This window comes from Hemitrygon akajei, chromosome 9, assembly GCF_048418815.1.
Source record: "Hemitrygon akajei chromosome 9, sHemAka1.3, whole genome shotgun sequence".
In the NCBI taxonomy this organism is placed as follows: Eukaryota; Metazoa; Chordata; class Chondrichthyes; order Myliobatiformes; family Dasyatidae; genus Hemitrygon; species Hemitrygon akajei.
Genome location: NC_133132.1, coordinates 170,798,784 through 170,826,664, shown reverse-complemented (window position 1 = coordinate 170,826,664; position 27,881 = coordinate 170,798,784). Strand labels below are relative to the sequence as shown.

Below are 27,881 nucleotides of genomic sequence, written 5' to 3'. Positions count from 1 at the left end.
TTAAAAAGTAAATAGGAAAATGCTACTTGCGTTTCATAGGTGATGAGACCTGGGTAGTGACAGAGAGTTCAACAGTCTAACAGCGGGTGAAGAAGCTAAGCAAGGAACTGAGATTTTAAGAAGTTAATCATGGTGAATAGTTAGATAATTAAATCATCATTTTGATCAAGAATCAAGATTCAATTTTATTCATTACATACACTTCAAAACATACTGTGAAATACACCATTTGCATTAACAACCAACACACCCGAGGGTGTGAAGGGGGAAGCCCACAAGTGTTGCCCCACATACTGGTGCCAACATAGAGTAACCACAATGCTTGTCTGAGCAACACCAAACACAACGAACAGCAAAAGAAAACAGCAGAAACAAGCCCCCATTCCTCCTTTGCTCAACACACATAAAAAGTCCTCTAACCCCAAAATAGTCTGCATTCTTCGATCTCCAACCTTCCAGCGACCGAGATTTGGACTATGCTTGAAGCTTTGGATCCTACAGCCAGATTTTCTCAGTTGGAAGGTGAGCTGACACCAGTTGGACTGTGTTGGAAGAAGTCCATAATTTGGTCGTTTTTAGATCGTTGAGCGGCTGCATTTCAATCCTCCTCGAACTCTTGGGTCTTCTTCAGTTGGTCTCTTAAAATCAAAATATCTCCTTCAAAGGACATTGGCCTGTCATCCTTTTTTTGAGCTAGATTCCTAAACTGTGGAATTCAAAACCTAAATCTATAAGGCTCGCAAACTCGGTTGACACTTTTAAACACCAGCTCAAAATCTATTTATTGAGCCTTGCTTTTATTGAGATCTTTTTGTCTGTTATTTTCATGTTTATTTTTATTTTTATCTTCATGTTTGTAGTTTATCCCATTGTAAAATACTTTGAACTACATCATCTGTATGAAAAGTGTTCTATAAATTAGTTATTAATGTTATTAATTATTTTTTCTCAGCTCAAACTGTTAAAACCTAAGGTACGGGCATAGCCATGTACACTCATTTGTCTATTACCTCAACTCCTGGACTATTCTAGTGGTGTTGTGGCTTTTTAGAGAGTTACATAAATATTGCTGTGTAGCCCTGATTGTTCAATGCTGTTGTGTAGTGCCTTTGGGTTGATACCAGTTGTAGATATTACTGTTGGGACAATGTATACCCTGTTCATGTTCCAAAGTCTTTCAATTTCTTTTATATTTTGTTGTTGTTATTATTATTATTAAGAGAAACAACATGCATGAATTGTGTGAAGACCTTTAATATACCAGTGTAAAAGAGGACTTAGTTAATTACTTGTGCATTATAAAGATGGAGTTACTGTGCTGATAGATAAATTCACTTCAACGCATGAATATGACACTGCTCAAAGATTCTTTCAGCTATAAATAGATGCCTGCTACACTGCTGTCAAAGCCCCACAGATCTCTCTGGCATTATTATTTGTCAGTTAAAGTGTCCGCTTGGATGCCATCCTTACAGAATTTCCGTAATTCACTCTACCACATTTAAAATTAAAGATCCTTAACACCGGAGTATAGATATCATGATTATTTTTTTACGTGAATAAGATGGACGACTTAACGTACAAAAGTATAATCACAGTCTGTTCAAAATACATTCATTTAAATAAGGGATAGAATGCTAGTGTGCAAAATAATATATAACTTTCTTTGTGTTCTGTTGCATTTATTTTTCCGGGGATATTTATCAGCTGTTTTTAATCATTTGCTCAGTGGAAGTTATGCTCACATTTTGATGCACTGTGATTTTGCTGACCTACTTTTATCCCCTACGGGTTACAAGCAGAAAATATATGAAGTTTGGGATAGATCATTTGTAAAATACTCTTGGAGCAACATCAGTTTGATTACTTAAACCTGCGGCTGTATTATTCACCCTGAGTTTGTATTTACGGCAGTCTAGGTTGAATGCTCTGACTGAACAAAATGAAAGAGATGATAAATAGCACATTTTGAGCAATCAGTTAGAGATAAATACAGTGATATAATTAAAAAGAGTTTGGTTATATAGGCTAGAAGAGCTCCTCTTGCCAAGAGTCACTGGGTCACTTTATTATTTCCTCTCAGAGTTATCCTATCTACAGATAAGACCTCGGGGTGTGTGCTTCGCCCACTGCTCTACTCTCTCTGCACCCACGACTGTGCGGCTAGCCACAGCTCAAATGCCATCTGTAAATTTCCCAACAATACAACTGTTGTTGCCAGAATTTCAGATGGTGATGAGCAGGCATGCAGGAGGCAGATAATCTGTTGGTTGAATGATGCCTGTAAGGAGACAAATCTCAAGGTTGTATAATATAGATATATATATATATATATATATATATATACATTCACCTTAGCCAAATACATTTAAACTCAGTTTTTCACAATTCCTGACATTTAATCCTAGAAAACATTCTCTGTCTTAGGTCAGTTAGGATCACTACTTTATTTTAAGAATGTGAAATGTCACAATAATAGTAGAAAGAATGATTTATTTCAGCTTCTATTTATTTCATCACTTTCCCAGGGGTCAGAGGTTTACATACACTTTGTTAGTGTTTGGTAGTATTGCCTTTAAATTGTTTAACTTGGGTCAAATGTTTTGGGTAGCCTTCCTCAACCTTCTCACAGTCAGTTGCTGGAATTTTGTTCCATTCCTCCAGACAAACTGGTGTAACTGAGTCAGCTTTGTAGGCCTCCTTGCTCGCACACGCTTTTTCAGTTCTGCCCACAAATTTTCTATCAGATTGAGGTAGTACTGTATATACTTTGATAATAAATGTACTTTGACTTTGAACAACCTTGCACTCAATGTCACTCATTGATCGTGGACCAGGAAGGGGGAAGTTGAGGGAGCACACACCAATCCTGATCAAGGGATCAGCTGTGGAAAGGGTGAGCATTTTCAGGTTTCTGGGTGTCAACATCCCTGAAGATCTATCCTGGTCCCAACATGTTGATGCAATCACAAAGAAGGCACAGCAGTGGCTATATTTCATTAAGAGCTTGAGGGGATTTGGTATGTCACCAAGAGCACTCGCAAATTCCTACAGATGTACCATGGAGAACATCCTAACTGGCTGCATCACCATCTGATATGGAGGGGCCACTGCACAGGATCAGAAGAAAGCTGCAGAAGGTTGTAAACTCAGCCAGCTCCATCATGGGCACTTGCCTCCCCAGTGTCCAGGACACCTTCAAAAGGAGATGCACCCAACATTAAGGACCCCATCTGCCAGGACGTGCCCTCTTCTCATTACTACAGTCAGAGAGGAGGTACAGGAGCCTGAAGACACACACTCAGCGATTCAGGAACAGCTTCTACCCCTCCCCACGTTAGATTTCTGAACGGACAATAAATCCATGAACACTTCCTCGTGATTTTTTCTCTTTTTTTCCATTTATTTAATTTGTTTTTATATACAGTATATACTTATTGTAGTTTACAGTTTTTATTATCAAGCGTTGCAATGTACTGCCACCACAAAACAATAAATTTCACAACATATGCCAGTGAAGTTAAACCTGATTTTGGTCACAGTACCGAGCATTATTTTGTATACAGTTCATACAATCAAATCCATGTATAGAAGCTAATCTGATGTGTATACAGCCACACTCAAACAATTACTTTTACATGGTGTTTTGTAGGGTGCTTTGATATTTACAGTCTATAATGTTTTTTTTTGTTTTTATTTTGTTCTTTGGTACTGTGATTTTTTATGCCACACTGGATGCGAAGTGACAATCATTTTATTCTCCTTTAGCCTCATTTACTGAAGAATGACCATAAACAATCCTGAATCTAAATAGATCAGTTCGACACTACTTTATTCACTAACTGGAGCGGTTTTATATCTTTCTGGCGATCATTCCCATTTGAAAATATATATTTGAATGGTGTCGTTTTGTCTGAGTATTTAGGAATTTCTTATTGCTGAACATCAAAGCTCAGCTCCCTCTCTCTAGCAGCTAAACAGATCAGCTGGAATGACATGATTATAAGAACGAAGGCAGAAGTGCGGGATTCAGCAGCCTACAGATCTTTGAGTAATATGTGTGCAAAGCCCACAAACATCATTTTCCTGTTCTCCTGGTCAGCTCCCTCAAAATTACAAATCTGAGTGTTTGTTATGAATATATTTAAACTACTAGAAGTCTGTTGCTGACCTGAAAAGGACTTGAGGTGGTTATGAACCGGATTTTTTAGCTACGTTTCCCTGCAAAATTTCAATGCTACCTTGACTGAACTGATCCTCTACCCTTCCAGTCCCGGTAATGGGCAGCATGGCACAACGCTTTACAGTACCAACGGCCCGGATTCAATTCCCACTGATGTCTGTAAGGAGTTTGTACGTTTTCCCCGTGACTGTGTGGGGTTTCTCCCACACGTACCGGTTGGTAGGTTAATTGGTCATTGTAAATTGTCCCATGATAAGGCTAGTGTTAAATTGGGGGATTGCTGGGTGCCGTGGCTCGAAGGACTGGAAGGGTCTATTCTGAGCTGTATTTCAACAAATAAACAAAACAAAATAAAGCATCAATTTCCATAGATGCTGCTGGCCTGCTGAGTTCCTCCAGAATTCTGTGTGTGTTGCTCTGGATTTCTGGCATCTGCAGAGTCTCGTGTGTTATTAACTGCTCTGAGTCATTTTAACCACTTTTGAGCATTCACTTGTCTGGAGATTTCTGTTGCCCCCAGTATTTATTGATTTTGATATGCTAGGCTGCTGTCATGTCAGCTAATGTTGATTTGAAATTCTTTATATTCCGTTCCCAGCCACTGCTGCTTCCACTGAACAAAATCCTGTCATCATCATCGCTGTCGTTGCTGTGGCAGGGACCATCATCCTGGTCTTCATGGTCTTTGGCTTCATTATTGGACGAAGGTATGGAACTAAGGAACATGTCGAGCCGGGTCAGACACCTGAGGGGTACGTGATTGTGCTATATGCAATTACCGGGCCTCCGGCTGTGGGAGGGGGAGGGTGGAAAGTGTAGAACTGTTGTACAAGCAAAAACAGTGGAGGAGATATGGGATCCTTAAATCTTCAGCAAATTCGCTGCAATTCTGAAAGGTCACGTCCACTAAGGAGGTCACGTATATGACATTTGTCCTTGATGCATCACTTCTGTGCCATGATTTTCACATCGTTTCAATTCAAGTCTAAAGTAACAGTAACTTCACCTTTTTAAACTGATTTCTCCTGTCATTCTGCACAGTTACCACAGGTTGTATCTCAAGACTCCATCTTTGCTTCCCTTTCCTTCGTAAGACCCCTCCTTTGGTTGGGGTCAACCTCTGATGCTGTGTCCTATCGATACGCAAGCCAGGGCAGTACGATATGGAGAGCAAGCTGTTGCCCATGCAGCAGACTCCCCCTCTCCACACAGCTGATGAATTCAAAGCAGCAGCAGAGACCGATAGAGTTTGACACCAGCGGCATCGCTGGAGTTGCCAGGCAGTGTCGAACTAACATAGGACTGCCTTAGGGACTCCAGCTCTGGTTTTTCATTCCCTCTGGAGTTACACCCAAAGTCCTTATAGTTTGAGATCAGACTTTTCCATCTCCTAGAAGAGCTGCCTGCCACGGCTGATGAGCCCCATTTGCCCAAAATGACTGATTTTAAGGTGCCAGTAACCCACCTTTTCCCCTTTTCAGTAGAAACAGTTCCGTCAGGCTTAGTAGCTAAGCCACACATGAAGGCCAGAAGCTGGACTTGGTTGTCAGAAGCGAATGCCGTTGAGAGCATTTAATAAGTATTCGGAGCTTGTCCCCATTATCACCCCCGGCTATGACAACCTTAAGGAATCTTCCCTTAGTAACCCTTGTATAATCCCTTTATAACATCTGCAATCACAGAGTCACATTCCACACCAAGTCTAAACCCATCCTACTATATTTATATGTTTCAGCTTTGGGAGGCACCTTGTCTGTGAGACGCCACAGAGAGTTATAGAACACGACAGCATAGGAACAGGTTCTTTGGCTCATCTAGTCCATGCCAAACTAATATTCTGCCAAGCCTCACTGACCTCCACTTAGAAAATAGCCCTTCAGATCCCCTCCGTCCATGTACTGATTCAGATTTCCTTTAAATGTTGAAATTGAACCCACATCCACTACTTCCGCTGAGAGAGTTCACCCTCATTTTCCCCTTAAATATTTCACCTTTAACCTTTAACCTCGAATCTTACCCAACCTCAGTGAAAGAATTCTGAAATAGCAGCTTAAAAGAAAAGCTTTCTTAATTTAACTCTGCATCATAAATCAACTCCTTTAACTAGTAATAAAATTAGAATCGTCCTTCAGTGCGCATTAAATATAAAAGAATCCACCCTCTGGTCATCACGAACATCTCCATGTTCCTGACCTTTGGCTCTATCATCTTTCAAACCCTTTGTCTTGGAAGCCATTTGCATCTCCTTAAAATACCATCTGTAGAACCCACCATGCCTCTGGCCTTCATCCCCTAAACTACTGTTTCCCTTTCTCTCCTGCTTGATGTCCATCTTTCCTCCATGGTGTGAAGCATTCTGAGATGTTTTCCTTACGTGAGGAGAGCAATAGAAATGTAAGTTGTTATTGTTGTACTTTTCCTTCCTTTTATTTTCTCTCATTCAGTGGTAATTGTCTGGCACAGTATCAGAGAACCGTTATAAGGGCAGAGCACTGTGCACAGATAGCAATTGGGATGTCTGGTGTTAGTAAGATAACCTTCGAAGAAGTATCACTTTTCTTTCTGAATTGTCAGCATTTACCTCATAAGCATACTGTACATAGGAAATATGGTGAATTGGTATAAGGACAACTAAGTATAATGACTGTGTAGAGTCCGAGACCCAAAGAACACTATAGCACAGTAACAAACTCCTCGGCCTATCTAGTCCCTGCCAAACTCTTACTCTGCCTAGTCTCATCAACCCCATTCTTGGGCCATAGCCCTCCATATACCTCCTATCAGTGTACTTATCAGACTTCTCTGAAATGTTGAAACCCACCCTGTGTCCACCAGTTGTACTGGCAGCTCGTTCCACACTCTCACCACACTCTGAAGAACTTCAAAGATCAAAGTAAATTTATTATCGAAGAACGAGTATGTCACCATATACTATCCTGAGATTCATTTTCTTGTGAACCTCCCCCTCAGGTTCCCTTTAAGTATTTCACCTTTCACCCTTAACCCATGACCTCTGGCTGTAGTCCCCGCCCCCAACCTCAGTGGAACCCTCGTAATTTTGTGTATGTCCATCAAATCATTCCTCATTCTTCTATGCTCCAGAGAATAAAGTCCTAGATAATATAGTGATAATGATTTTTTACATTAAAGTTATCACTTCCATAAAAATAGACAAGTGAGCTTACTGGAAATAATAATATATTAATATCTTATCAGAATTGATTGATCCAATCTCCTTCCAAGTTCCATAATCATCTGCTGCAGATAAGCCCAACAGGAGTGCTGTTCCCAGCTTGAGGCTGTAAGTAACTGTAAGACCATAAAACATACGAGCAGAATTAGGCTCGTCAAGTCAGCTCCACTATTCCAGAATGGCTGATTTATTATCCCTCTCAACCACATTCTCCTGCCTTCTCCCCATAACCTTTGATGCCCTGACTAATCAAGAACCTATCAAACTCCACTTTAAATATACCCAATGACTTGGCCCCCACAGCTGTCAGTGACAATGAATTTCACAGATTCACCAAACTCTGACTAAAGATATTCCTTCTCACCTCTGTTCTAAAGGAGCCTCCTTTAGTGGCTGTGCCTCCTGTCCTAGATTTGTCCACTATTGGAAACATCCTCTCAAAGTTCACTCTGTCAACGCCTTTTAATATTCAATAGGTTACATGAAATCCCACCTCATTTTTCTAAACTCCAGCAAGTACAGGCCCAGAGCTATTGAACCCTCCTCATATGTTAACTCTTTCATTCCTAGGATCATTCTCTTGAACCTCTTCTGAACGCTCTCCAATACAAGCATATCCTTACTTAGCTAAGGTGGCCCAAAACTGCTCACTCTACTGCAAGTGTGGTCTGACCGGTGCCTCATGAAGCCTCAGCACTACATCCTTGCTTTTATACTCTAGTCCTCTTAAAATGAATGCTAATGTTGCATTTGCCTTCCTCACCACAGACTCAACCTGGAACCTTTAGGGAATCCTACACGAGATTACCCAAGCCCTTTTGCACCGCTGATTTCTGAATTTGTTCCCTGCTTATAAAACTGTCTACACCATTAAACCATGTGCTGAGGAGAGACCATGCTGCTGGATGGCTCAGGGTGTCCAGCAGACAGGTTTGAAGGTCCATCAATTTTGCAGCTGCCAGACTAACCTTGTGCAAACCAACTGAAACTGCATGGGAGATACTGGTCTTTGTTATTTAATTTACTTGTTGGTTTAAATTAATGGAATTGTCTTTAAGTGTATATGAGTGTTGTTCCGTTTTGTAATCTTGTTTAAAATATTTAACATTTTCAAAACTGTGACTTTATTTTTAAATACGGGTTGTAAAGTTTTGTAATATTTGTGAACAACGGAAGTGTTGACAGCTGCTGAGCCTTGGGAGTGGGGAGAGGGTATTGGGGATCTCACCAACTGTCAAAGCCATTATATCAGAGCAGCAGGCCACTTGTCCTGGGCAGCCCTGGTCTTTGCCAGTGGGAGCTGGCCTCTCAGTTGAGGACTACACACTGGACCGTATTGAGGAAGCGGAGTGATCCAAAGTGCAGACAGCTCTTGACCTTGGAGCGAGGAAAGACTTGAAATTTTGTCCCATGTTAGGTTTCATATCAGCGAAGTGCTTGCCTGCAAACAGCAAAAATTATATTTTGGCAAGTTCTAGAGTTAATGAAAAGAACAGACACAGACAGGCGTTACAGCCTTTTTTACTCCGATCTTTAGCCTCGTCCCACTCAAACCATATGGCTCCAACCCTTTCCTATCCACAAACCTCTCTAAAATGTTACTATTGAACCACTTTGACCAGCTTGTTCCACATTCTCACCACCCTCTGAGTGAAGAGGTTTAAATATTTCACCTTTCACCCTAAACCTATGATTCTAGTTCTAGTCTCAACCAACTTGGGTGGGGGGGAACCCATTTGCATTGACCCTGTCTATACCATTCATAATTTTTTTTATTATTGAGATACAATGCAGAATAAGCTCTTAAAGGCCCTTCCAGCCATACTGCCCAGCAAACCCCGATTTAACCTTAGCCTAATCATGGGACAATCTTTGGACTGGAGCACCCAGAGGTAACCCACAGAATCACCGGGAGAATGTACAAACTGATTACAGGCAGTGGTGGGGAATCGAATGCAGGTCACTGGTACTGTAAAGCATTGTGCTAAGCACCACACTACCATGCCACCTATTGTGTACAACTATTAGATCTCTCCTCATTCTCCTACACCCCGGTGTATTGAGTCCTAACCTATTCAACTTTTCCTCATGTTACAAACTGTAATGTTTTAGAAACTCAGGTCCTGGCAACATCCTTATGTTTTCAACGCACTCTTATGGTTATATTTCTCTGTGATTTTGAAACATGCTCCTGATGTCCCATTCTTTTTTCTGTCCATTACCCACTCCATTCTATGCAATGGATGTGGTTATTTCATCGAATGACATGAATGTCTCAATTCATCGCCAATCTGTCGTGCTAACCACACTACTTAGAAGTGATAGTGTTCCATTCAGAGTCAGAATCAGGTTTAATATCACTGACATATGTGTGAAATTTATTGTGTTGTGGCAGCAGTACGTTGCAATACATAGGAAAGTACTATAAATTTCAATAAGAAATATATATGAGTAAATTTAAATTAAATGTGTTAAATTAAATCTGCTTAAAAGATTCAGAAATTCAGCTATTATATCGTGGCGTCCCTACCAAGTAGCAAGGATATACTTCCAGACGTTTGCAAAGCAAAGCAAATTTAATTTGTAAATCAGATTTTCTGTGTGTTAACTTCGCATAGGGTCAAGTATGACTGCCCCACATTATACACTGACATTTAAATCAGTGTGTTTTACAACTGCAAAAGCACTGCATCACTCAACGATGTGTGTTGCAAGCAGAATGTCTCCCTAGCTTTGGTGACAGTATAGCATAAAGTATCACACAAAACACTAACATAGGTCTTAAAAATAAAATCACGTCAAAATTGGCATCTGAATCAGTTCATGATCAAAGTCCAAAGTACTTTTATTATCTAAGTATGCATTCTTCTTATTCATCTCCTTACTGAAACATATGTCATGAAATTTCTTGGTCTGCTGCGACAGTACATATAATGTAGCGTACAATAAGAAATATATCTTTAAAATAAAGCAAGTAGTGCATAAAGCAAAAATAGTGAGGTAGTGTTCATGGGTTCATTGTTAAGAAATCAGGCTGAGCTCTGGAATCTGAGGGGAGGGAGGAAGCTGTTCCAAAAGTGTTGAGTATGTTTCTTTGGGCTCCTCTCTGATGGGACTAATGAGAAGGCATGGCCGAGGTCGTGGGGATCCTTAATGATGACTGGCAGCTTTTTGAGGCATTGCCTTTTGAAGAAGTTCTTGATGGTGGAGTCCATGGTGTTGTTGGCTGAGTTTCCAACCCTTTGCAGCTTTTCTTTTCCCAATCCTGTACAATAATGCACAATGTATTTCACTCAGCATTAACATGTTGTAACTCTTACCACCTGCCGTGTCATATGGCGTGGGTAATCGCGGTCTTTCCACGACCATGATTGTTCTTAGCAACATTTTCCGCAGAAGTGGCTTGCCATTGCCTTCTACTAATCAGTGTCTTTACAAAACAGAGTAACCCCAGCCATTATCACTACTCTTCAGAGATTGTCTGCCTGGTGTCCGTGGTCACATAACCAGGACTTGTGATGTGCCCCAGCTGTTCATACAACCATCCACCACCTGCTTGCATGGCTTCTCATGACCCTGGTTGGGGATATAACCTAGCCCAAGGGTGACCTTCAGGGTAATGGAGGGAAGGAGCACCTTATACCTCCTTTGGTAGAGACTTATCTCCATCCTGCCACCCTGAAGTACAAACACAAATACAAAAAGAATGAAATTCAGCTTTGGCAGAAGTAGGGGAGGGTAGATCGTTACCTTGTTCAATATTTCCTGAATTTCTTTATGATTATCCTCAGTGTGGAGCTAGTTCAATTCAATTCAAGTTTAATTATCATTCAACCATATAGGAATACTCGTGAATACAGCCAAACAAGACAGCGTTACTCCAGGGCCAAGGTGCAAAACACACACACACAACACGAATATGATAGAAAGATACAGCCACGCAATAAAAGAATCCACACTCAAGCCATCCAACGCTGCTGAAATCTGCAGATGAGCACAACAGAGATAATCTTCTGCCGAGCAAACACTGGGGGCAATACCAACTCCAGCCTGGAGGCTGCATCACACCGCCCTGGCTGAGCTTGCCTCTCTCCCGGCGGCTGTAAACAGGCGACACCGCGGCTTCAGGCCTAGTGTTCGCACGTACAAGTTAGCGATGCATTGTTCTGCTGAGCAAACACAGCATGGGCAAGGGTTGGGGCAGCACCGATTCCAGCTGCAATGTGGAATGGGGCAAATGGAAAAGATGAAACCATCCTTTTTATCCCTCTCCTGTAGGCTGAATTTCACCCTTAGAATAAATGTGTAATACATGAATACAGATACCTCAAGATAAGTATGAACATTTAAAAAAAGTGATATACCATCATGCATGGGTAAAGATTGTCTAAGATACGGTGTCTGGAACTGACTGTGAACAACTACAGTCTACACCAGAGGTTCCCAACCTGGGATTCACAGACCCTTTGCAAATGGTATTGATCCATGGCGTGAAGAAAGTTGCGAACCCCTGGTCTAGATGCTGAATGGCCGAGTATTATCCAGAACGGTGAGCCCAGTTAGTTAGTCCTGTAGCAAGCATGGGCATCTGTATTAAACTAAGTGCAACATATTAAATCTGTACTAACTTTGATCAAGTTGTCTCATTTTCTTATTCAGACACTGTGGCTACAGCAAAGCTGAACAGGAAGGGGATGAGGAGCTCTATTTCCACTGTAAGTGTCATAATTAAGCCTCTAACACGCAGAAATACCTAGGTCGTTTTTTTCCAACTGGTCCTCTTTGCCAGCAATGCGTTCGTACTCTAGACTGTTTTCTGTCCCCTTGCCCTCCAGCCCCACCTTTACACCCTGCAACCAATTAGTATGGCAATAATTTACTGATGTAATGGTTCTGACAAGATAATCTTCCTAATCATCTTTATTTCTATCAATTAAGCGACATTTCACCAAGTACTGGCCTTGGGAACGGGCATATCACATCTATTAGTTTAAAAGGCGATTCAGTTGTTCAATGGTTCCATTTAATATCAGAGTCATATACAGTATGCAACCTGAAATTCTTACTCTTTACAGACATCCAAAAAGCATAACAAACACCTGAAAGAATGAATGATAGAAACCTGAGAACTCCAAAACCCCCACTTTCCCCTCCCACCCACAAGCAGCAGCAAACACATCGACCCTCTCCCTCCCCCTCCAGCAGAAGCATCGACCCCCCCGCCCCCAACCAGGCAAACAATAGATCTAGGTCTCCCCAGAGAGACCTTGATCTAAAGTCCATCAAAAACTACAGTCCATAACTCAGCACTTCAGACTGTCACCAGCGAGGGAGAGAGAGATTGCTCCTGCGACAACGCTGTTCCGATGTTACAATAAAATAAAATGGATTTTACACTAAATTAAACGCTAAAGAAGAAAAGGATATAGTTTAGTTTCTGATAGTTTGTGCTGAGTGGCTGAATAATTTCAGTGTTCAAACAACATTTAAAGCCGCATGATAGTATATAGCTGTGTGTTTCTTATTTAAATGGTGATAGCTTACAGAGCTCTGCGATGCAGAGGAATTTGGGTGCCCTAGTTCATTGGACACAAAAGTCTGGTATGCAGTGATTGTAAAAGTTAGCAGAAAGTTTTTATTTATTGCAAAGTAAGATTATGCTTCAGTTACATAGGACACTGGTGCAACCCCACACGGAGAGCATTAGCTTTAAATTCGCAAACACGGGAACGTCTGTAAGTGCTGCAAATCCAAAGTACACACACGTAGAAAGTTTTTTTCTTCCCATGACCCCTCCTCCATTCTTTGGTTCCCCACTCTGACCTTTTACCTGTCCTCACCTGCCTATCACCTCCCCTAGGTCCCCTCCTCCTTCCCTTTCTCCTATGGTCCACTCTCCTCTCCTGTCAGTTTCCTTCCTCTCCAGCCTTTTACCTTTCCCATCCACCTGGCTTCACCTATCACCTTCCAGCTATCCTCCTTCCCTTCCCCGGCTTTTTATTCTGGTGACTTCCCCCTTGCTTTCCAGTCTGGAAGAAGGCTCTCAGCCCAAAGTATTGACTGTTTATTTATTTCCATAAATGCTGCCTGACCTATTGAGTTGCTCTAGCATTTTGTGCGTGGTTGCTTTAAATTCAGCCTGATGTTCCCCAGTAATTCTCTGATAAATGTTGTAAATGATAACTTTGCTAACCCATAAAACCCCAATCATCAGAAAAACAAGGGAATAAGGCAAAGTATAAAGACTATTGTGGATAAAGCAATCAACATTGGACACATAAAGATTGTGAAGCAATGGAGGAGGTGTGGAAATAATGTAAACAATTTTATTCCTGGTCAGTAACACTAAATACATAATATGATTATTATACAGGTGTCTCCCCCCCCCTTTACAAAGGCAGAGCGTTCCTATGAAACCTTTCTTAAGATGAAATGGCGTAAAGCAAAGAACCATTAATTTATATGGGAAAAATTTTCATAAAAGTGAAAATCCTGTTTGTAATGCGAAAGCCGGTTACTAATGTAGGTCTTTTGTAAAAGCGAAGTGGCGTAAAGTGAACATTCATAAAGCGGGGGGCACCTGCATTATATCTTGGGTCCATTATCTAAGAAAGGATGTGCTGGCATTGGAGAGGATGCAGAGGAGGTTCACAAAAATTATCCCTAGAATGAAAAAGTTAACACACGAGGAGTGCTTGATGGCTCTGGGCCTGTACTCACTGGAATTTAGAAGAATGGTGAGGGATCTGAATTGAAAACTATCAAATATTGAAAGGCTCAGTGAGGGTGGAAGTCAAGAGGATGCTTCCAATAGCGGGAGAGTTTAAGACTGGGGGCACAGCCTCTGTATAGAAGAGCATCCCTTTGGAACAGAGTTAAGAGGAAATGTGCAGAAGGGTGCTTTCGGCCTGAAATGTCTGCAATACTCATTTCCGTAGATGCTGACTTCCTCCAGCATTCTGTGTCAGTTGCCTGGATTTCAACTAACTGCTGATTTTCTCTTGTAAGGAGAAATTTCTTTAGCCCAAGGGTAGTGAATTTGTGGAATTCATTCCCACAAATGGCTGTGGAGGCCAAGTTATTATGTATATTTAGAAGTGGAGATTAATAGGTCCCTGATTAGTTCACTCATTGTGTGCCGTGTTATATAACACGGGTGATCATGGTATTTCTATGACCATGATTGTTCTTGGCAAATTTTTTGAAGTGGTTTGCCATTGCCTCCTTCTGGCAGTGCCTTTACAAGACAGGTGACCCCAGCCATTATCAAAACTCTTCAGAGATTGTCTGCCTAGTGTCAGTGGTCACATAACCAGGACTTGTAAGTACACCAGCTGCTCATATGACCATCGACCACCTGCACCCATGGCTTCACGTCACCCTGACTGGGGAGCCAAGCAGGTACTGCACCTTGCCCAAGGCTGACCTGCAGGCTAGCGGTGGGAAGGAGAACTGTACACCTCCTTTGGTAAAGATGTATCTCCACCCCACCATCCAAACTTGATTAGTAAAGAACAAAGAACAATACAGCACAGTACAGGCCCTTTGGCCCACAATGTTGTGCCAACCCTTAAACCCTGCTTCCCATATAACCCTCCACCTTAAATTCCTCCATATACCTGTCTAGTAGTCTCTTAAATTTCAATAGTGTATCTACCTCCACTACTGACTCAGGCAGTGCATTCCATGCACCAACCACTCTCTGAGTGAAAAAGCTTCCTCTGATATCCCCCTTGAACTTCCCTCCCCTTACCTTAAAGCCATGTCCTTTTGTACTGAGCAGTGGTGCCCTGGGGAAGAGGCGCTGGCTGTCCACTCTATCTATTCCTCTTAATATCTTGCATACCTCTATCATGTCTCCTCTCATCCTCCTTCTCTACAGAGAGTAAAGCCCTAGCTCCCTTAATCTCTAATCATAATGCATACTCTCTAAACCAGGCAGAATCCTGGTAAATCTCCTCTGTACCCTTTCCAATGCTTCCACGTCCTTCCTATAGTGAGGTGACCAGAACTGGACACAGTACTCCAAGTGTGGCCTAACCAAAGTTTTATAGAGCTGCATCATTACCTCAGGACTCTTAAACTCTATCCCTTGAATTATGAAAGCTAACACCCCATAAGCTATCTTAACTACCCTATCTACCTGTGAGGCAACTTTCAGGGATCTGTGGACATGTACCCCCAGATCCCTCTGCTCCTCCACACTCCCAAGTATCCTGTTATTTACTGTGTATTCTGCCATGGAGTTTGTCCTTCCAAAGTGCACCATCTCACACTTCTCCGGGTTGAACTCCATCTGCTACTTCTCAGCCCACTTCTGCATCCTATCAATGTCTCTCTGCAGCCTTCGACAATCCTCAACACTATCCACAACACCACCAACCTTTGAGTCATCTGCAAACTTGCCAACCCACCCTTCTACCCCCACATCCAGGTCATTAATAAAAATCATGAAAAGTAGAGGTCCCAGAACAGATCCTTGTGGGATACCAATAGATAGATAGATAGATAGATACTTTATTCATCCCCATGGGGAAATACAACTTTTTTTTCCAATGTCCCATACACTTGTTGTAGCAAAACTAATTACATACAATACTTAACTCAGTAAAAAAATATGATATGCATCTAAATCACTATCTCAAAAAGCATTAATAATAGCTTTTTAAAAGTTCTTAAGTTCTGGCGATTGAATTGTAAAGCCTAATGGCATTGGGGAGTATTGACCTCTTCATCCTGTCTGAGGAGCATTGCATCGATAGTAACCTGTTGCTGAAACTGCTTCTCTGTCTCTGGATGGTGCTATGTAGAGGATGTTCAGAGTTTTCCATAATTGACCGTAGCCTACTCAGCGCCCTTCGCTCAGCTACCGATGTTAAACTCTCCAGTACTTTGCCCACGACAGAGCCCGCCTTCCTTACCAGCTTATTAAGACATGAGGCGTCCCACTTCTTAATGCTTCCTCCCCAACACGCCACCACAAAGAAGAGGGCGCTCTCCACAACTGACCTATAGAACATCTTCAGCATCTCACTACAGACATTGAATGACGCCAACCTTCTAAGGAAGTACAGTCGACTCTGTTCCTTCCTGCACAAGGCATCTGTCACAACCCTCCAATCTGAATGTACTCCCTCCAGCATGACCCTCTGCTTTCTGTAGGCAAGCCAATTTTGAATCCACCTGACCAAACTTCCCTGGATCCCATGCCTTCTGACTTTCTGAATAAGCCTACCATGTGGTCCCTTGTCAAGTGCCATAGTAAAATCCATGTAAGTTTGTCAAAGATTACAGGGAGAAAGCAAGAGAATGGTATTGAGAGGGATAATAAATCAGCCATGATGGGATGGCAGAGCAGACTCAATGGGTTGAATGGCCTAATTCTTCTCTATCTTATGATTGAATTGGGATATTGCAATCTGTCTGTGAATTGAATTGCTAGTATATAGTGCCATTTAACACTTTAACTGAAGATGAATTTCTGTGAAGATCTCTCTGATGCACAGATTCTGCAGTCATACGACAACTGGGCATCTCATTCACATGACTGCGTTCAGCACAGACTGATTTTATTAGCAATTTTTCAATCATACAATCCTGCGGGAAGAATGGTCGGAAGTGTGACAGCAGGTAGATCCTAATTGTGCTCAAAGACCCAATTTGTCATGAACATTACCATCTACATTTTGTTAAAACATTCCTATCTAATTCAGCAGCAGCTTTGTGAATAGACAAAGCAATTATAAACATGAACAGGGAGAATCAACTGATGGGTATTATCTGTATTTTTCAAACTTGGATTCTAAGTAATGCATTGTGTAAAATAGATTTTTATTTGTGCTGTTAACTTCATGGATTTGGGCCTCAGTAAGGCAATAGAAGTTCTTGAGCTCATTCTACTGTGAAGGGATTTGACTGATGCTGGAGTATAATTCACCCAAGAGTTCTTATATTTTCCTGTTTTGTGTTAGCATCCTAGAAATGCCCATCCCTCCTGTCAATTTCTGTAATTATCTCCTTTAGAACATTGAACAGAGAAAAGTACTACACAGGGCCATGCCCTTCAGCCCACAATGTTGTGCTGAGCCAATTAAATTAGTAATCAAGTGGCCAACCAGCTGGCCGGTGGTGTAGTGGCATCAGCACTGGACTTGAAGGTGAATGGTCCCAAGATCACAACTGGCCAGCTCCTTACACACTTTCCATCCATGCTGGGTTGAGCATCAAGCTAGCAACTCAACCTCATAAAAAATGCTACAGAGATGGCAAAAATGCCACCTGATTTGTGACAGGGCATGTAAAGGAGCATCAAATGGCCAACTAAACTAATCTCTTCTGCCTACACAATGTCCATATCCCCGCATTTTCCACACATTCATGTGCCTGTCCTAACATCTCTTAAAAGTCGCTACCACCACCCCAGGGAGCACGTTCCAGGCACCCACCACTCTGTGTAAAAGAACTTGCCCCTCACATCACCTTTGAAATTACCCCCCTCACCGGAAATGCATGCCCTCTGATATTAGACATTCGACCCTGGGAAAAAGATATTATCTGTCTACTCTATCTGTGCTTCTCATAATTTTAAAAACCTCTATCAGATCTCTTCTCAACCTCAGCCGCTTCAGAGAAAACAAATCAAGCCCACAATGTTGTGCCAAATCAATTAAAAGGCCAACTAATCTCTTCTGCCTACACAATGTCCATATCCTTCCATTTTCTGCACATTCATGCACCACTCTAAACATCTCTTAAAAGTCCCTAATTTATTAGGCATTTGATCTGTAAAAGTCAATGAATTACAGCTCAGTCCACAGCTATGTCACCCTAAGCATAAACAGTTTCCAGATGGATTTCTACATTCCATCTACTCCCTGTGTGTGTCCTTGTGTGGTAAAGGCATGGATGTTTTCCTTATGGAGGCAATGGGAGGCATCCTCAGTAACTCATCCTTCATCCTTCAGCATTCTGCAGAAGGTCACAGGATTTTCATGCTGCGTCTTCCCTTCTCCCTTCTGCCCTTTGTTGTAATTTGAAAATTCCTTCCAAACCCCTCAACTAGCCTGAACTATAAAGTGGTGAGAGAAGGAAACTGAAAATAATGTCATCAACACAAGAGCTTCTGCAGATGCTGGAAATCCAGAGCAACCCACACAAAATGCTGGAGGAGCTGAGCAGGTCAGGCAGCATCTATGAAGAGGAATAAACAATCAAAGTTTTGGGCTGAGACGCTTCATCAGCACGGAGCAAATTTGTAATACTACCCTTCCCCTGTTGCAAAAACTGAGAGTAGGATAATGCAAGAATTGAATTTAGGACTTCCTTGGTAGACCAAGCTTCATTGCAGATTATAAATTAACAGACCGATTATAACTTTGCTCAGTGTTGCTGAAGGATTTGAACCTGAAACGTTGACTGTTTATTCCTGCCCATAGATGCTGACTGACATGCTGAGTGCCTCTAGAATTTTGTGTGTGTTGATCTGAAAGCATTGTCAATTTCGTTCTCTCTTCCCTGAATTCCTGATCTTGATTCATGCTTGCTACCACAGCAAATTGGGCATTGTTTGTGAAGTTTTCCAATGATGATACATGAGCAGAATTAGGCCATTTTGTCCATTGAGTCCACTCTGCCATTTCATCATGGAGGATTCATTTTCCTCTTAACCCCAATCTCCTGCTTTCTCCCTGTAGCCTTTTACGCCCTGACTAATCATGAATCTATCACCCTCTGCCTTAAGTATACCCAATGACTTGGCCTCCACAGCTGCCTGTGGCAACGAGTTCCACAGATTCGTCAGCTTCTGGCTAAAACCCTCAGAATATTTTCACCTTGTGCAAGGATTGGCAAGACAACCGTACAGATTTGCCTTCATTTGAAAGGCTCTTGATTCCACCCTTCATAGGGGAATATTATGACCAGGAAGTCCTGTCAGTTTTGCTCTAACTCAACTGAGGAACGCTGAGCAGAGTAACACACACACACAAAACGCTGGAGGAAATCAGCAGGTCAGGCAGCATCTATGGAGAAGAATAAACAGTTGACATTTCGGGCCATGACCCTTTACAAGCACTGAGCAGAGATTAAATTTCAGACATTTCTGCTAGGCCATGCTTCACTGCTGGCAGAAAAGAGACTAAATCCTAATTGTCCATTATGCACAAACACTGACTTTGATTGCTACATGCAGGGAAAAGTTTGAATTAAATATGTTTTATTTAGGGGCATTTGAAGACTCTTCAAGACCTGCATAAAATACTAACTCCAGGTAGCAATAGGTTATTTATAGCACTTCGGGAAAATTGACCAGGGAATGATTGTCTTCACTGTGAGCTTTGACAAAAAGCTGATACAAATTAAATCCAAAAACTGGCAAAGCAACTGATACAGTGGTGGTTGAAAGATTGTTGAAGGTGTGCATACTGGAGAGTTGAAATAAGAAAGCGCTAGATGTTTGTCATTGAGATTCAGCTGCAGAATCACAAAGAAGCAGATTCCCCTGTAAGCAGGTTCTGCAGAGAGACACTTCAATGACCATTGCAGAGAAGAAATTCAACTGATGATTTGCAATGGCCATTCTAATTACATTTTTAATTCCCATGAAAGATCTCTAAATGTTATCTAGCTTTGTTCAAAGTTCAAAGTAAATTTATTATCATAGTACGTACATGTCTCCTGAAGATTTGTTTTCTTGTGGGCATTCAGAGTAGAACAAAGAAATGCAATAGAATCATTGAAAAACTACACGCAAAGACTGACTACCAATGAGCAAAATAAGACAAATTACATAAATTCAAAATAGTAATAATAAATAAATATATATATAAAATACTGAGAACATGAGTCATAGAAAGTGAGTTTGTAGGTTGTAGAATCAATTCAGAGTACGGGTGAGTGAAGTTATTCATGCTGGTTCAAGAGCCTGATGGTTGAATGATAACAATTGTTGGTGCGGGACCTCCTTCCCAGTGACAGTAGTGAGAGGGGAGCATGGCCTGGATGGTGGGGTCCTTGATGATGGATGCTGCTTTCTTGGAGCAGCTTTCCTTGTAGATGACCTCAATGGTGGGAGGGGCTTTTCCTGTGATGAATTATCGGGTTCTGGGTGGGCTTGATATGCATTTACACAATTTTCTGTGCAGACAGATAAAGTTATCTGGAATGAGCTGACCCACTCTTTTTCAGATATATTAACTACGCTGTAAGTGGTTAATGGTGCTTTCCCAAGACTCAACTATGAGCTTATAAGGTTTTCTCTCAGTTGTTTATCTTTGCCGTATTTCTGATTATTTCAAAATTAAAATCAAGTCAAGTCAAGTCAAGTCACTTTTATTGTCATTTCGACCATAACTGCTGGTACAGTACATAATAAAACTGAGATAACGTTTTTCAGGACCATGGTGTTACATGACACAGTACAAAAACTAGACTGAACTACGTAAAAAAAAACAACACAGAGAAAGCTACACTAGACTACAGACCTACACTGGACTGCATAAAGTGCACAAGAACAGTGCAGGCATTACAATAAATAATAAACAGGACAGTAGGGCAAGGTGTCAGTCCGGGCTTCGGTTATTGAGGAGTCTGATAGCTTGGGGGAAGAAACTGTTACATAGTCTAAATATATCTACAAAGTACATCTGGGTAGCAATCAATAGTCACATCTGTAAGTGGCACAAGGCCTCAGGATGCTGCCTGGATTGGAGAGCATGTCTTACGAGGATAGGTTGAGCGAGCTGGGGCTTTTCTCTTTAGAGTGAAGGAGAATGAGAGGTGTACAACAACGATGAGAGGGCATAGATAGAGTTTCACCCAGTGCAGAAAAATAGCTATTGTGTAACTTTAAGCTGAATGATGGAAAGTGTGGGAGGGGCTTTGGAGGTAGGGTTTTTACACAGAGTAGTGCATGTGTGGAGCATGCTGCCAGGGATGGTGGTACATTGGGGCTTTTAAGACCATGAGATATCGGAGCAGAATTAGACTATTCAGCCCATCGGGTCTGCTCTGCCTTTTCAACATGGCTGATCCATTTCCCTCTCAATCCCATTCTCTCCATAACCTTTCACGTGCTGACTAATCAGGAAACTAAGAAATTAGGAGATTCTTGGTTAGGTAGATAGATGACAGAAAAATGGAGGCCTATGTGAGAGGGAAGCATTAGGCTGATCAGCAGAACATGGTGGGCCTATGGACCTGTACTGTGCTGTGATGTTCTGTGTTTTCTCATCAGACAATTTGATTTTAGCACTTTTAAAAGGATAGCTTTTCAGCCCTTCCTTGAGACGGAATGGGCGGAATTGATGCAGATCCAGAGAGAAACACAGTTCCATCGCGAGGCAGCAGCACGTTGAACTCTGTCACAATCAATCTTCCCTCACTTTACTACAGTTAAATTACCAGGTTCAAGAACATACATCGATCCAGAAACATACGAGGACCCGAACCGGGCTGTCCATCAGTTTGCCAAGGAATTAGATGCTTCCTGCATTAAGATTGAAAGAGTGATCGGAGCAGGTGAGTGTATAACTGATGAGCCATTGAACAGTCCACTTTAGTAATTGTGGAAGTCCTGAATCTTAAGTGACAGTGCAGAGAGTGAAAGTTTTGTGATAGTTTCTCACTTATTGTCATTCTGAGCTACGATTCGGCAGAGATCAAAACACAAGATGAAGGCCTTTCCAAGTCTGTACATTGTAACTTTGAATGTAGAATACCTGATTTTTTTTTTAGAAACAGACAAACTAGGGTGAACTCAACTTCCTTTGTCTTCTTATAAATCTTTAACTTCATCTACTTATCAAATGCCTTGATCTACTCAGCTCTAAAAACAGACCAACTTCATTACTTTCTGGACCCAGTTAAGCACTGCTGTTAGGCTGAGGCCTGATACTGGTAACAAACTCCAAAAATAGCCAATAAACTGAATATCATGAATTCCACTAGACTTTTATTTCTAATTTTTTTGGTCTCATTTCTAATTGAAATGGAGGTGTGGCAGTAATTCATATTGATCAGAATTTACAAAAAGAATTTCATTATGATCTTGATTTGCTGAGATAAAAAATATTATCAAAGTGCATGTATGTCACCATATATGTACCACACTGATATTCATCTTCTTGTGGGCAATCACAAAAAAACACAATAGAATGAATGAAAGAAACTGCACAATAAAGACAAAAGAAAACAAGTCACACAAATACAAAAAGAATATAACAAAATAATAATAATCAATTGAAAAGCAATACATTTCAAGAACACAAGCTGTAGAGTCCTTGGAACTGAGCCCATAGGTTGTGGGAACAGTTCAGTGTTGGCGCGAGTCAAGTCGAGTGAAGTTAACCCCTCTGAGCCCGTTGCTTGAGGTGTAACTGTTTCTGAACCTGGTGGTGTGAATTCTGAGGCTCCTGTACCTTCTTCCTAACGGCGGGGGTAGCAGCGAGAAGAGAGCAGGACCTGGAGTGTGGCGATTATTGATGATGAATACTGACTTTTTGCAACAGAGCTCCATGTAGATGCGCTCGATGCTGGTGAGGGCTTTACTCACGGTGAGTGAAGATATCCCCTCTGGAGCTTGAGAGACAATAACTGTTCCTGAACCTATTAATAAAGGAGATTATACAACTCCAAAATGTAAAACCTTGTTACCCCTGGAGTAGAATTTCATTCATACACTTTGCCTTTTACCATTTCACTTAAAACACCCAGAGCAACTTCCCTATTAAGTGACAGAGATTACTACATATTTAACAGGTGATACGGTTTGTGACCTAATAATGCTAGGGAAAGTAGCAAGTCCAGAGGTGGTTCACAACAATGATTCCAGAAATGAAAGGGTTAATGTAAGAGGAGGATTTGAAGACTCTGGACCTGTACTCACTGGAATTCAGAAGAATGAGTGGGGATCTCATTGAAACCTATGAATTTTTTTTTAAATGATTAATTAACTTTTCAAATAGGATACATAAGATAGAAAAGAATAGTGAATAATATCAACCCTCCCCCCTCCCCTTAACCCTTCCCCCCCTAGCATATCCTTATATATAAAAAAGGAGAAAAAAAAAGAAGAAAGAAAAAAAGAATGATTGCCTGGATATCGGAAGATCCCCACATAGAACATAGAATAATACAGCACATTACAGGCCCTTCGGCCCACAATGTTGTGCCGACCTTCAAACCCTGCCTCCCATATAATCCCCCACCTTAAATTCCTCCATATACCTGTTTAGTAATCTCTTAAACTTCACTAGTGTGCCTACCTCCACCATTGACTCAGGCAGTGCACTTCATGCACCAACCACTCTCTGAATGAAAAACCTTCCTCTAATATCCCCCTTGAACTTCTCTCCCCTTACCTTAAAGCCATGTCCTCTTATACTGAGCAGTGGTACCCTGGGGAAGAGGCGCTGGCTGTCCACACTGTCTATTCCTCTTAATATCTTGTACACCTCTATCATGTCTCCTCTCATCCTCCTCTCTCCAAAGAGTAAAGCCCTAGCTCCCTTAATCTCTGATCATAATCCATACTCTCTAAACCAGGCAGCATCCTGGTAAATCTCCTCTGTACCCTTTCCAATGCTTCCACGTCCTTCCACATGCTCCATGGAATTCAAAAAAACTTTAATATATATATTTATTTATTTCCCCAGATAACCAATAACTTTATCTTCGGAGCACTTATATATTTAATCCTATCTTTTGTAAATAAGGGCGCCAAATTTTCAGAAATATGTCATATTTATTTCTTAAATTATAAGTAATTTTTTCAAGTGGAATACAGCTAAAAATTTCATTCTTCCAACAATCCATACTTAAGCATGAATCTGATTTCCAAGTAACTGCAATAGCCTTTTCGGCTACTGCCAATGCAATTTTTATGAATTCTTTCTGATATTTGTTCAATTTAGGTTTCGGTTTTATCCCTTCAATATCACCTAGACTGTTTTGAAGGAGGTATATTAATGTCATTTGATCAATTAAAGAATAAATATAAAATATCAAATAATACTCTTTTCTGTTATTTCCAATTAAGGGCTTATTTAAGAGATAAACTGGGTCAAACAATGTTAATGCCGAAACCTAATGAAATAGAAACTTTTAATTCAAAAAGGAAAAATTAAAAAATTTACTTCTTGTATGTATAATTTGATTCAAAAACAGACAATTAAACAAAGAATTCATAAGTCATAATTCATAAGACAAAAATGGGGAACTGATTTGAATATTAAAATTGATGAAACAAGTTGGTCAAGACTATGCCTTGACAGTATGACAAATACAACAAATGTCCACTTAAATTAGTACAATACAATTTTTACATCAATTATATATTACACCACAAAAAATAAATAGATTAAACCCAAATTTATCTGATCAATGTTTTCGATGTAATCAAGGAACTGGTACTTTTTTACAGTCTACTTGGTCTTGTTTTAAAATTCAACCTTTTGGACAAATTTAAGAGTTTTATTGGAACAAATTATTGGAACACAACTTCCACATAACACAATATTATTTTTACTAGGTGATATTGAAACCTATGAAATATTGAAAGGCCAAGGTAGAGTGGATGTGGAGAGGAGGTTTTTGCTGTAGTGGGGAGAGTAGGACTAGAAGGCACTGCCTCATAATACAAGGAACAGAGATGAAGAGGAACTTCTTCAGCCAGAGGATGGTGAATCTGGAATTCATTGCCGTGGGCAGCTGTAGAGGCTAACTCATTCGGTATATTTGATAGGTTCTTGATTACTAGGGTTGTCGAATGTTATAGGGAGAGGGCATTGGGGTTGAGAGTGAGAAGAAATCCACCATGGTCGAATCACGGAGCAGATTCAATGGGCTGAATGGCCTAATTCAGCCCCTCTGTCTAATGGTCCAGGTATAGACACATTTCACAGTTTCGACGTAATCAGAGGACATTGTAATCAAGGTGACTTCCTAAATCATTGGGTGAAGTTTCATCTAGCAACTACTGCATTCTTACCTGTGAAACTAGTGAGCAGCTACTGACAGCACACGGCCATCTCCCCTCACCTACAACGAAGACCAATCTGCTGTGTTTTCCCACTGAGTCTATAAATAATGTCCTTTTCAAAATTTAACTGGCCTGACCAGTGACTCTTAAAGAGACCAAAAGGAAGCTGGTAAAGACTAAAAAAATTATAAACACTAGAAAGTCTGCAGATGCTGGAAATCCAAAGCAACACACACAAAATGCTGGAAGAACTCAGCAGACCAGGCAGCATCTATGAAAATAAATAAACAGTTGATGTTTCAGGCCGAGACCCTTCATCAGGACTGGAAAGGAAGGGGAAAGATGCCAGAATAAAAAGGTGGGGGGGGAGGGGAAGGAGGATATCTGGAAGGTGATAGGTGAAACCAGGAGGGTAGGAATGGTCAAGGGCTGGAGAGGAAGAGGAGAGTGAACCATTGGAGAAAGGGAAGGAGGAGGGGCATTAGTCGGAGGTGATAAGCAGGTGTGAAGAGGTAAAAGACCAGGGTGGGGAATAGAAGAAGAGGGGAGGGCTGGGAGGAAAGTTTTTTTAACTGGAAGGAGGAATCGATATTCATACCATCAGTTTGGAGGCTGGCCAGATGGAAAATAAGGTGTTGTTGCTCCTCCACACTGAAAGTGGCCTCATCATAGCCCTAGAGAAAGGCATGGACTGACACATGTGAATGGGAATGGGAATTAAGATGTTTGGCCACCGGGAATGTTCTGCTTTTGGCGGATGGAATGAAGTGCTTGACAATACGGTCCCCCAAGTTGTGTGACTTTGCAGGGGTTGCAATAATAGACGCCCATAAAACACCAGACTGCACACACAGACAAGGCCATTGCCAGTTCCTCCCTTTTCTAAGGGTTATGTGTAAGGAGAGATCTCTCACCCTCCATAACTGAAAGGTTGGATCGTTCCGTCCACTTAGAGATTGCCGCTTACCAGAAGAATTTAAAAGAAGAATGATTCGCCAAACAATTCTGCCTCTCTGGGGCTGAGGAGGAATTCAAAACTTGTTCCCATTCTTCTGTGCAATGAGGCCTTGTTCACAAATCATAAATGATATACCCCAAACAGAAATAGTTCACCATTTATAAACTGGGTCAATTTTATAGGTTGGGGTTACAGTTTATTTTTGTTTTCAAAATGTCACTACTCGTATATCACTGTTATAACTCCTAACACTCGCTCTCCATCAGAATGGAAAAATGGAAACAAAGTGAAGGCTCAAGTTTCTTAATAAATGATACTGTGTTGTCATTTAACAGTGAGACCGCTCTGCCTTGTTTAAACAAAGCTCTGAACCGGGCAAGCCTTTCACGTTGTTTAAGAATCAGTTTATGCCTGCATATAGGTAATTAAGTAACTCGAGTGATTTTGAGCATAGCTTAGTGTTGCCAACTTTAATGCAACTGAAAATTGTTCCGGTAACACTCATTGGGACCAGTACGTTTTGGCTCAATTAAGAAGCTGTCCGATTTAGCCAAATTTCATGGAAATAGTGAAAAACATACAAAAAAAAGGACAAACTACCATTTAACTGAGTAAAAAATAATGTTTTTAGATGAAATACAGAGCAAAATAGAACACTATCTATACTACAGGTACAATACTATAGAACTGTGTATTAGTTCCTAAGTTAACGACGAAGGAATTCTTACATTGTATGTTACCACGTTGTTTTGACTGCCTGTCAAAAGTCAAAATTAAAAAACAACTTGATCAAAAGTCACTGCTTTTTGACTTTCAGTCCAAATGGTAACAGGGCACAAGCATACACAACTGACGCTATTTAAAAACTGTTTGGTCACAGCACAGCTCGGCAACGGTGCAGTCGTGATTGAACAGCATAGTGTCCCAAATAAATGAAGGGAACCCCGCCTATTTTCTCGATTAGTTTTTGTCTTTTAATGGCCATCCCAAATAAGCAGCTGCCTGATTAACCAATTAGCCAGTGTATTGGCAAAAATTGATATTAGGTATAAGAAAGAGGAAAATCTTTTCAAGATTCCTCTGTATGGATTGTAAATATCAGTTTGATTTTGTTCACATTTGGTTAGGGCAAAGCCCTCTGGCATGATGACATGTGAAATTACTGAACAGATAAAAATTCACACTTAAATTCTGAATAAATTAAAAGCAATATTTAGATGATCTGCAAGTAGTCAGCAGAAAAGTAAGTACCACTCTAACTGAAAGTATCTGTCCTTGTTTCACAGGAGAGTTTGGAGAAGTGTGCAGCGGTCGCCTGAAGCTACCTGGGAAAAGGGACGTGCCAGTCGCTATTAAAACACTGAAAGTAGGCTTCACCGAGAAACAAAGACGAGACTTCCTCTGTGAAGCAAGCATCATGGGACAGTTTGATCACCCCAATGTTGTCCACTTGGAAGGAGTTGTTACCAGGGGTAAGAGTTCAAACTTATTATTACAGTATGTATCACATATGTGAGTACAAACACAAGAGATTCTGCAGATGCTGGAAATCAAGAACAACACACACAAA

The 27,881-nt window shown here is 41.0% G+C and overlaps 1 protein-coding gene across 6 annotated transcripts in view; it reads left to right on the top strand.

Annotated features, from left to right (window-relative positions):
* The window catches only part of epha7 (eph receptor A7), a 360,855-nt gene that overhangs the window by 290,967 nt on the left and 42,007 nt on the right, over positions 1-27,881 (top strand). Inside the window, exons 8-12 of one of the 6 annotated variants that reach the window (XM_073057488.1) lie at positions 4,782-4,890; positions 6,536-6,577; positions 12,036-12,091; positions 21,780-21,893; positions 27,598-27,783. In XM_073057488.1, coding sequence (XP_072913589.1) covers positions 4,782-4,890; positions 6,536-6,577; positions 12,036-12,091; positions 21,780-21,893; positions 27,598-27,783 — 507 coding nt within the window. Of the gene's footprint in view, positions 1-4,781; positions 4,936-6,535; positions 6,578-12,035; positions 12,092-21,767; positions 21,894-27,597; positions 27,784-27,881 lie in introns of all 6 variants that reach the window. The other 5 variants (XM_073057486.1, XM_073057490.1, XM_073057489.1 and 2 more) reach the window with 5 other exon arrangements.